General features: G+C 36.2%; 1 protein-coding gene across 1 annotated transcript in view; it reads right to left on the bottom strand.

Moving 5' to 3' along the window:
- Positions 1-12,201, bottom strand: part of GRAMD1C (GRAM domain containing 1C) — a 106,761-nt gene that overhangs the window by 7,021 nt on the left and 87,539 nt on the right. The window contains 5 exon segments of the mRNA XM_070465965.1: positions 869-926; positions 2,398-2,574; positions 4,017-4,120; positions 4,885-5,027; positions 6,658-6,776. Of these exon segments, the coding sequence (XP_070322066.1) occupies positions 869-926; positions 2,398-2,574; positions 4,017-4,120; positions 4,885-5,027; positions 6,658-6,776 (601 nt within the window).

Raw genomic sequence — 12,201 nt, 5'->3', positions numbered from 1 at the left:
CTTCTCCAGGGGATCTTCCCGACCCAGGGATCGAACCCGGGTCTCCTGTATTGCAGGCAGACACTTTAACCTCTGGGCCACCAGGGAAGCCCTAATAGGAGTCTAAATATGACTGACAGAGAAGATTCCAAAAGAATACCCTGAGATTCAGACTAATTACTCCAGTATTTCTCATCCTACAATCCTCAGATTACTTGCATCAGAATAACCTATGCAGTGTGTTTTAGAATACTACTGATTCTTGATCCCTACTGAAGACCTACTGACTCAATCTGTAGTATTGGAGCTGAGAAATTTATGTTTAATTTTTTTTTTAATTTAGTTTTAAATTTTATTTATTGGCCATGCCATATGACTTGTGGGATCTTAGCTCTCAGATCAGGGATTGAACCCAAGTCCCCTTCATTGGAAGCACAGAGTCCTAACCCCTGGGCCACCAGGGAAGCCCTGAAATCAGTAGTTTAGCAAGTGATTCTTATGTATAGTAAAGGATAAGGACAACTGGTCTAATATAGTAGAGTAAAATAGCATTTGGGGGATTTTACCAGCCTGCATATATCAATATTCCCTTTAAGTTTATGGCATATCCCTAAAAACCTATGATGGTAGAAACAAATCAAATTAATTTAAAAAACAAAAACATTTACTGAATGTGTATTTGGTATTCCCTCGAATTTAATAGTTCTTCTGAAAATCATTCAAAAACTACCAGACTGAAACATATAAAATTACTGTTTCTGTAGGCTAAAATTGGTCAAATAGTAGTAATATCTATACAATAATATACAAATATTTTCAAATCTTTTTGGAAACCATTAAAAGATAAGTGAGGGCACAAGCAAAATAACCACTCAACACAAATACTTACAAAATACTCATCACCACAATAAGGACGGTGTTATAGCTTTCAATTTCCTTTTTCTTTCCTGCAAATTACAAAAACAGAAGGCTACCTGAGATTCAGGGTTGTGATTACAATTGGTAAAAGTTTAACTTCATTTGAAAAATACTGGAGAAGAAATTTGTAAAATTATTTGTAAAGACACAGTGAGTTAGGGTGAATTCCCTGCACCCTTCTTTGACTTCTGATATTCTAAGTAATATTAAACAAATCTACAAAAAGAAACCTTATATCAGTTCTGCAAATTTGACCTATATTACAAATTAATTTGTTCTAAAATTAAATAAGCAATTCAATATATCATGAATGATCTCTAAGTTTCATCTCTGCAAATATTTGAGCTAGTTCTATGTATATAATGTTTCGCTCCTTAAAAAAAACTTTTTTTTAATCATCCTCCCCTGTTTTCTGTTGCCCAACTTTTGTTGCCAAATCCCAAAATTAAATAACCATTAGGTTTAAATGGTAGAAAAATATATTCACACTAAGGTGTTGGAGAAGACTCTTGAGAGGAGATCCAAGCAGTCCATCCTAAAGGAAATCAGTCCTGAATGGAAGGACTGATGCTGAAGCTGATACTCCAATACTTTGGGCCACTTGATGTGAAGAACTGACTCATTTGAAAAGACCCTGATGCTGGGAAAGATTGAAAGTGGGAGGAGAAGGGGACGACAGAGGATGAGATGGGTGGATGGAATCACCAACTCTATGAATATGAGTTGAGTAAGCTCCAGGAGTTGGTGATGAACAGGGAAGAATGGTGTGCTACAGTCCATGGGGTCACAAAGAGTTGGACACGACTGAGTGACTGAGCTGAACTGAACTGAAGATATAAGCCTTAGAAGAGGATCTGATAATGTAGAAGGTTGAGGATGTATGACAGCTTCTTATTTCTGAGAGGGAGGGTGTTAGAGTTAGTAGAGACAAGATGTCTTCAAAATTAAATTCAGAGATAATAAAAGTCAAATTCTATCTCTGCAATTTTACTGAGCTGGCCCTGACAGTATATAAGGATTAAAAGCATACAATCATTGTAGTAGATTCAAAGGTAGAAATCAAATGTCTATAAATGCCTGGCAGGAAATTAATGAATGAAGCATCCCTCAGTGGGTGAGAGTGATGGGGACTGGTGACCTGGCAAAAGTACACACTCGGTAACATGAGGCAGGGACTGCTAAGCTCCAACTGATTGATTGCTGCTCTGAAGGCATGTGGGCCCAGGGCTGTCAGATCTGAGTTTTTATATAAAAATGTCCAGTTTTTAAAATACCATGTAGGTCCAGTACAGTACTTCTATTGGCCACACGCCTGCCATTTTGCAACTGCTCCTTTATATTTATATATTACTCAGAGTTTGACAAATATTATCAGAAAAGAAGAGAAAAGGAGCCCTCCTAACTGACCTGTCTTATAAACAAGAGGCATACTCTGCCTCATATAAGTAAACCTGTAAAGAAAAAAAGAGCTTTCATCTTTGTTTACCAGATAACAGCTACCTGTAATATCCCCTTTGGCCTCTAAACTCATATCTCCAGAAGAACGCTGAGAAGAAAGTTTAGGAGCTGTTTCTGCTATTCTGTTGAATGTTCGCCTTCTCCTTCGCGGGCCAGTAAGTTTTCCAGGGTCTTCCATGGACTGATTTACCATAGATTCTTCCATTAACAAATCTGATTCTAAATAAAAATAATCTTTAGATAGTGGAGAAATCTCAGCTATAAGATACAGAAAACTTGGTTGTTTTGTTCTCAGTTTGCTTTTTTTTTTAAGCCTCGGTAACTTTTACTTAATAGTTAAGCCTTGGTAACTATTACTCAGGTTTCTTATGGCATAGATTCAAACTTTACTCTTAACGAAAAGTTATGGAGTGTAGGGATCCCATAACGAGGCTTCATTATTCTATGAAGAATGAACTATATTAATTAATGATGGGAACCATCAGAACAGATTTGCTATGTGCCATATTAAATATTAATGTAAAGATTTCAGTTATGGAAACAACATGCTACCCACTTACATTGGGTCCCTAGAAAGATTTCCAAGATAGATTATAGTACTTGATCATCAATCTCAAAAGAAGCAGCAGCATACAATAGTTCTAATTTACAGTGAAAGCTTGCAAAAAAAGGAAGCACTGATAAAGAAACTCTGCAAACAACCTAAAAACTTTGTTTTTCTCAATTGTTTTAACCTTTCCCTTCACCAGATTTTTCATTAGAAGTTCATTATCTACCAGCCAAACTTATCTTTGAGTTTCTCTTTCCTTGCTCGTAATTTGGAGTTTAATAATAAAACAGCCAGTGAGAAAGCAAGGAAAATAAATAACCAGCAAACTGGCTAGTGAAGCCTTAAATTACCCTAAGGTTATTGGCCACCACCTTTTCTTTAACTAAATTAATTACATTCATGTATGTGTGTATGTGTGTGTGCGTGTGTGTATATACATATATATATATATGTATGATATATATATGATATGTATTATATATATATATCATATATATATATATGCTTTTTCTTCATGTACATTTTAAGGAATATCCAAACAGAACAACTACATCACTTCCCCTCCACCACCTCCACCAAATCCATACATGTACGTGGTCCCATGGCTAAGTGGGCCTGCGTAAACCCAGGAGAGCTACGTCGGTAAGGGAGGTATGGACCTGAGGACTCTCCAGACATTCTTTGTGAGCACAGTGCATGTTTATGATCAGGTCCCAGCCCCTCACTGCAGTCAGCTTCCTTGGCTCCTTGCAGAGGAAGGGAGTGTGACAGCTCCTAACTGTGTGATCCTGGAAAAGCCACTTAACCTCTCTCTCTCCGTTTTGATATTTCTTCTTTAGTAAAATGGGGAAAAAAATTATAGGTTTGCAATGAGTTAATATTTATAAAACACATAGGGCAACATCTGACATATCATAAGCATTATATAAGTGTTTGGTAGATCAGTGAAAATTAGAAGTTTTTAAATTTTAAGTGTAACAGTTAGAACCACTTCAGTAAGTCATTCCAATGCCATCTACCAGTTCCTACTATGAATCCAATTGAAGAATCCACCCATTCTGTTAATAAATGCCATCCTTACAAAAATAGATAAATCAAGAAATTTACAAACCAAGCTGTTTGAAATAATCTGCCAGTGAACTCCAGGAATTCTTCTCAATTAAAGATTTGACAATAGCCCATGGTTGTTTTTTGTATTTCAAATCTGTTGAAACTCTAATGAAAAGGAAGAAAGAATAATATTTAATTTACAAGATTTAATCACATTATGAACGTTATAGTTAAACGTAGGAATGAATTCAGTAGAAAGCCAAAAGGATGTAAAGTCACTTAGACTACAAAAAAAAAATTGTTCACTGAAAATGAATTCTTTAAAAACATTACTGGGAGCTGCTAATAATTTCATCAATTTGGCATTTTATTTCTTTGCTTTCTCAAACTCTGAATTTTCTTTATTTAAATAGTAATAAAGGCTCAAAATAAATTAAATTTCCTAAATGCCTTGTATAAAAAATCTCTAGTGGTCATACCTTAGCTGAAAGTCACTACACTAGCTGAGACTAGGGCAAGTGCATGATGAGCCCAGCACCACCTTCAACACAACATTTCTGGTCTCTCACTACAACAGAGCTGTTTACTGCCCACCACTCGCTCCTCAAATCTCCCAGCCCCCTTGCCATTAAACAGGGTCCTGGGACCATTCTGGCCACTGGACTGTGAGCACAACTCTATAGCTCTCTCTCTCTTCTGGTAGTAGCTGAAATGATACATATTCTGGATTATGCAGCCCCAAATGTCAAAGCCCCATCAGCCTGGGTTCTTTAGTGAGGCTTCCTACCCTTCTGCTAACCACCAGTGGACACGCAAAGCAAGAAATAAAGTTTTGTTGTGTAAAACTGCAACTAAGATTTCAGGATTGATACGTTGCCAGCATACAATGTAGCCTGTCCTGACTAAAACACTCATTTACAGTAGCTTACCTCAGTCGGCATTTCTGCTTTGAAGATCGGATGATACAGTATCTGTTGAGAGTATAGAAGTAATCATGGTAGGGGACATCGTGTGTGAGCACTTCTGCATCTACCAAATAAAACTGTGCTTTCCGACTTTCTTTATACAGTCTCTGCCAAAATAAGATGAAATTTTTTTGCATGTATATGTTTAATACATCAAATTCCCTGCCAACTTAAGAACATGTATACCAGAATTCCTTCTCACAAATTACAAAAAACATGAGGAGCCTATATACAAAGCCAGAAGGGCCTCCACATTGCTATGTAATCTACAGATTGAGAAGAAGGGATGTGCAGAAATAGTATTTGCTGCCTCTCTGTTATTTCATTGTATAATTTTTTTACCTTCATTTTAGGCATGCATAAGAGAAAGGAACTACATGATCTCTCATCTGTGTTAGCAGTTTATTAAGAATTTCAAATGTTCCTGGTAGAGGAACAATTTAAAAATCAATTGAACAAAGCCAGGACCCCACCCTAAAATTCATTAAAGTTTAATAAAAACCACTCTTCACCAGAAAAATGAAGGAAAGGGACAACCAGACAAAACACTGCTTTCCTTAAATAGGCTTTGAAGTGGTTGCTGGCCAAATCTTTCTCATTTTAACCTTACCTATTCTATTTATCCTCTAAAGTTATCAAAGACTCACAAATACCAAAGGAAAAAAAAACTTCTCTTAAGTGTCTGGAAATCTTTGGAAGAGAAAATTTTAAGTTCTTTTGAACACTGATGGACAAAACCTATGATAGCAAAACTAATTCAGATGTTAACAGATATTTTCTAACTCTGTAGAACAGATATACTATACAGATATACAGTACTTCAACAAAACTGGCCAAACATAAACCACAGTATATGACAGTGCCATGCTGGTCACAGAGTAGACAGAGCATTAAATACCTAACATTCTCTTACTCATATGTCATAGCAGCCATCTAGTTATTTGGCCCTAACCCTTGACACGATCCTGTAAATCAGATTCCAATAGTGTTCTGTTTTTTAAAAAACACTTATCATGAAAAAGTTCAAACATACACAAGAGTAGAAGTGAACATTACACAATGAACTCTCATCAGCTCATCAACCAGCTTCAATATTAACTCACAGCCAGTCCTGTTTCATCTGTATCTCTCCCCACATTCCTTCCCTCCACCTTCATCTTCTGCCTAGCTACTTTTAAAAGATATCCTAACCACCAATATAATTTCATCCAAAAATACATCAGTATATTTCTTTATCAATTGCTCAGTAGTGGTGGTGGTTTAGTCTGTTGTGTCTGATTCTTGTGACCCCATGGACTGTAGCCTGCCAGGTTCCTCTGTCCTTGGGATTTCCCAGGCAAGAATCCTGGAGTGGACTGCCATTTCCTTCTCCAGGGGATCTTCCCAACACAAGTATCGAAACCACATCTTCTGCATTGTAGGTGGATTCTTTACCACTGAGTCACCAACGAATTCCCTAAAATTCCTCAGTATATCCCTTTAAAAGATAAATACTCTTTGCTTTAAAATATAACAACTATACCATTACAGAATATAGAAATGAACAATTCCTTAAATCTCAGACAAGCCTTTTTACAGTTGGCTTGTCTGAATTAGGATTGGGTTGATTTGTTTATGTGCCTCTTAAACTCTTTTAACCTGTAAACAGTCTTGTAATTGGTGACTAGGACCTATGACAGGCATCTTTTCTCTTTCTACACACATGGTTCTTTTGGAATACTGGCAGCATAGACATACCTGCTTTTCAGTGGCTGTGGTACACTTTCCAGTTAGTGGATTGTTAAGGACTATAGTGTAAGTCATGGTTCTCAGCTGGTCACCTCCAGGTTCCACATTCCAGGGGGTAGATACTACATCTAATCACAGCAAAGAAGAGTTAGTTAAAAGAGTTAGTTCTAGAAATTTGAAGGGTACGGCTTGTAATGGAATTAAAGAGAGAGTTTTTGAACTATTTCAATTTTTATCTGTGACCAGTTCTAACTTCCTTATAACTGTATTATTCATTTAACATTAAAGAAGAGTAAAGTCACATCAGGCATTCTTCTTGCATGTGACATACACCTCATCTCTGATCCATTTACTTCTAAATTGTTGGCTATTAAAATATTTTTTCTTTTCTCTAGAAGATAAAATTAAAAGCGTATCATCAGTGGGCTTCTTTTTAAAGTTCCCAGTACCTACAAAGAGAAGTAATGGTGTCCACTTAGCAGAGACAGAACATTTCAACACTCCCATCATCAAGGACAAGACCGTGAAAGACATTTGTCCTTAATGTAGCAATATCATCTGATCTCAACTTGTGGAGAAATCATATCAATGAGAAATTATACAATGTTAATGGTTTCTCTGCCAAGATCTTTAATCAAGAAGGGGGCAATGGAATATAAATAACTATATAACCTTTTCTGTATGAAGAAAACTCTAAAAAAATCTACCTTTATGCAAGATTTTGTAAAAATTCTCTTTCTTTTGCTTAGCAACAATACAATGAGCAAAAATATACTTAGCACAGAAATACTGTGGTATTGGAGAAGACTCTTGAGAGTCCCTTGGACTGCAAGGAGATCAAACCAGTCAATCCTAAAGGAAATCAGTCCTGAATATTCATTAGAAGGACTGATGCTGAAGCTGAATCTCCAATACTTTGGCCACCTGATACAAAGAACTGACTCATTTGAAAAGACCCTGATGCTGGGAAAGATTGAAGGTGGGAGGAGAAGGGAATGACAGGATGAGATGGCTGGATGGCATCACCAACTCTATGAACATGAGTTTGAGTAAGCTCCAGGAGTTGGTGATAGACAGGGAAGCCTGGAATGCTGCAGTCCATGGGGTTGCAAAGAGTCAGACACAACTGAGCGTCTGAACTGAACTGAACATCTTTAGAACATAGCACCATATAACAAAGTTCATTTAACAAGCTAACACTAGGAAAATATAGGTAACAGCATTATGAACTCTATTCAAAGATCTGACTAAGTTACCTAGCACAACTGTTGTTGTTGTTATTTAGTTGTTAAGTCGTATCTGACTCCTTGTGACCCCATGGACTGTAGCTTGCCAGGTGCTTCTGTCCATGGGATTCCTCTGGCAAGAATACTGGAATGGGTTGCCATTTCCTTCTGCAGGGGATCTTTCTGACCCAGGGATCACACCCAGGTCTCCTGCATTGTAAGCAGACTCTGAGCCACCTGGGAAGCCCTACCTAGCACAATGGACTTAGGTAATTAGTATATCTGGCTTCTGTGCATCATTATCCTAAAACAGAAGCCTTCATCTAACCTATTACCCATCATCAAAGGAAAGGAAACAAGGCTTTATTATATATTCAATTTTATTTAACTTCTTTCAGTCAGCTAAGCCTAGGGATTTAATAAGGGATCCTGAAGCTGCCTGTTGCTTATCTTTTGCAGAAAAATTTCACAAGTAAATTAAGCAGGTATCATCTCAAATCATGGGATCTATAATACAGAATTTGTTTTAAAAAATGATTTATTTAGGTGTACAAGAGATATAATATTAATTATAAAATACTTTGTAAAATATCACTTTGGTCATATGTCAGCCTCTTTCAGAAAAATTATACAAATAGTTCACTGTTAACCAGTGACTAAATTTAAAGATATCATTGAATTCTGCCATTAAAACTGCACAGTATTCCACAAAGATAAAAGTCTCTCCTTCACTTGTATTTTCATCAGTGTTACCAACAAGCTTATTGAGTATCACGTGCCAGAATGTTACAACATTTTGGAGTAGTCAAGCCCCCAATACCTAAGTAAAGTTCATCATAATATAAAGAACAGATGAAGTTATAAGAAAAAAAGGCAACAGTATACAGAAAGACATATGAGGCATTTTGATACAATAAATTGAAGTAATCAAAAAGCAAAAATTGCAAAATAAATAATTCAAGAAACCTTTGATGTAATAAAATTTTAAAATTGGTGAATCTTCACATCCACTAGGATAACTATAATCACAAAAACCTGAAAATAAGAGGTTGGCTAGATGTGGAGAAATTGGAACCTTTACGCAGTGCTGGTGGGAATGTAAAATGATGCAGCCACTGTGGAAAACAATATGGCAGTTCTTCAAAAAATTAAACATAGAATTACCTTATGATCCATTTCTACTTCTAGGTATCACCCAAAGGAACCAAGAGCAGGGATTCAAACAGATACTTGTACATCAGTGTTCACAGCAACAGCATCCACAATAACTAAAAAGTGGAAATAACTCAAAACTCCACTGATAAGGGGGTAGGTATACAAAATTCGGCATAAACATACAATGGCTTAGCATTTATTCTTTAAAAGGAATGAGATGAAACCCATACTGCAATATGGAAAAACCTTGAAGACATTATGCTAAGTGAAATAAGCAGTCACAAAGAAACAAATATTGTATGGTTCCACTTACATGAGGTAGCTATCATAGTAACTGTGGTATTGGAGAAGACTCTTAAGAGTCCCTTGGACTGCAAGGAGATCAAACAAGTCAATCCTAAAGGAAATCAATCCTGAAAATTCATTGGAGGGACTGATGCTTAGGCTGAAGCTCTAATACTTTGGCCACCTGGTACAAAGAACTGACCCATTAGAAAAGACCCTGATGCTAGTAAGGATTGAAGGCAAGAGAAGGGGATGATAGAGGATGAGATGGTTGGATGGCATTACCGACTCAATGGGCATGAGTTTGAGCAAGCTCCGGGAGACAGTGAAGGACAGGGAAGCCTGGCGTGCTGCAGTCCATGGAGTCCCAAAGAGTCAGACACAACTGTGCGACTGAACAACAAAAGCATAGTGAAATTCATAGAGGCAGAAAGTAGAATGGTGTTCATCAGGAGATGGGGAGAGGGGAAAATGGAGAGTTACTGTTTACCAGGGACAGAGTTTCAGTTTGGGGAAGATGAAAAGTTCCAGAGATGGTAATGGGTACACAACAATGTGAATGTACTTCATGCCAGTGAATTGTACACTTTAAAATTATTAAAATGGTAAGTTTTATGTTATGTGCAGAAATAATACCACAATAAAAAAGACTGGTGAATCTAGGTGATGGGGAGGTTTCATTATACTATTCATGCAACTCTTCTAAAGATTTTCATTTTTTCAAAATTAGCAAGTTGAATAAAAAGACTTAAAACTGAGCTTTACATTATAAAAATAGTGTCCTATAACCATAAACAAAGATTTTAAAGAATTCAAATTAAATGATTTTTATTAAAAACTATTAAGAGTAATGATGATTATTAATATAATTATCATTATTCTTAATAATTTAAAATAAATTTTAATTATAAAAAAACAGATCCAGAAGTAGCTGTTTTAGTGCTGAAATTAGGTTAAATCCACAAATAACTGACCATACTATATTTTCCCATTAAACTCTTAATAGTTTAAAAAGAAGCCTTTGAAACCTGTTCTTAAGAAATGCAACTTTGATTACCAGATAACAAATTCAGAAGACAATAGAATAGTGTGCCATCATAAGCAGATTATCTCTTTGGGGGCAAACCTTCTGACTAATTCTAGGTCTAATGGCAACATGCCTATAACTATTTATCCTTGTGATAAGCCAGAAGCCTTTGTTTCCCAAAGTCATTTATAGCATCAGATGGCAAACACAGTCATCCATACTGAAGCTAGATATTATATGAGACACCAAATGCAGTTGTGATTAAAAAAAAAAAAAACCTTCATTTTGTACCAGCGTGGAATAACATAGCTAGTTTCCTCTGGGTCTTTCCAGCCATAAAAATGGCAGTGCAACATCAACAGGCATCATCTTAGAAAATTAAGAGATATAAAATATCCAGCTCTTTTGGAAAGGCAGATTCTCCAGGCAGACATGAATAGCAAGAAGATACAAAATAGATTCAGAACAGATACAATGTTAAACACGAGCTACTGAGTGAAAAGAAAGATTTATATTCCTCAGGTATTATACATTTTTAAAACTGGAAGAACAGGAAAAAATTAATGATTTTTAAAAACAGGACATTTAATATAATCACAAGACAATAGCTATCAATCAGAAATTGCTCTGCTACTCTACTATGAATAATAAGAAAAAATTACTTTTTTACATCTAGTCTGTATCAATGTTATAACCTGTGAATATGTAATTATGTTTACATAAAAGTTTCAAATAAAGGAATAACATCTAATGGTTAATAAAATGGTTAGATTATACATTATATTTAACTTGACTCTCTTTGACTATGTCAAATGACTCAGCTCATATGGATCTCTGCCACTGGTGTTTTCTAATTTTATACAGCAAGTTAAACCATATGCTCCCAAAGTTTCTAAGATATCTTGAAATATTTAGGATAAATTCAATTTCAGGTTGGCTATATGCTTCTTTGAGATGTTTACCAAAATAGAACTTTTAACACATAATCAATAAAATCTTTTTTATAACTAACTTCCTAATTGGAATATTTTCATTAAGGTAGACCATAGGCATTGCAACCTCAAGTCTCCATGAATTTGCAGAAAAAACACACATGTGTACCACTACCAAAAGCAAGATAGAGAACTTTACCAGCATCCCAGAAGCTCACTCCCAGTCTTAATCCACCCACAGCAGTCCCCACAGCAGTTGGCTACTCTGCTGCTTTTATGTCCATAAATAAGTTTTACCTCATTTTGAACTTTAAATAAAGAAATCACAGCATGTACTATTTCGTGTCTGACTTCTCTTGCTTAATACTACAGTATACCCATAAGATTTATACATATTGTTAGAAGTAGCAGCAGGTTTTTTTTTTTCCATCGCCATACAGTATTCTTTTGTGTGAACATACATCTGTTTATCCATTCTATTACTGGTGGATATTTGGGCTATTTTGATTTTGGGGACCATTTTAACTAATGCTGCTATGAATACAGTAGTACATGTCTTTCAGAGTACACTGGTACCCATTTCTGAAGGTTATATGTATCTAGTAGACACCACCAAATCATTTTGCAAAGTGACTATACTAGTTCATACTCTACTAGAATCCAATTGGCTTCCTAGGCGGCACTAGTGGTAAAGAACCCATCTGCCAATGCAGGAGACACAGAGGTGCAGGTTTGATCCCTGGGTCAGGAAGATCCCTGGAGGAGGGCATGGCAACCCACTCCAGTATTCTTGCCTAGAGAATCCCATGGACAAAGGAGCCTGGCAGGCTATAGTCCATAGGGTCTCAAAGAGTCGGACACAACTGAAGCAACTTAGCACACATGCACAGAATCCAACTATTCCACAATGGAATCCTTTTAAATGGGG

Source organism: Odocoileus virginianus, chromosome 4 (genome assembly GCF_023699985.2).
Source record: "Odocoileus virginianus isolate 20LAN1187 ecotype Illinois chromosome 4, Ovbor_1.2, whole genome shotgun sequence".
Lineage (NCBI taxonomy): Eukaryota > Metazoa > Chordata > Mammalia > Artiodactyla > Cervidae > Odocoileus > Odocoileus virginianus.
Note: the sequence above shows the minus strand (reverse complement) of the source record. Positions and strands in the feature narration are given on the sequence as shown.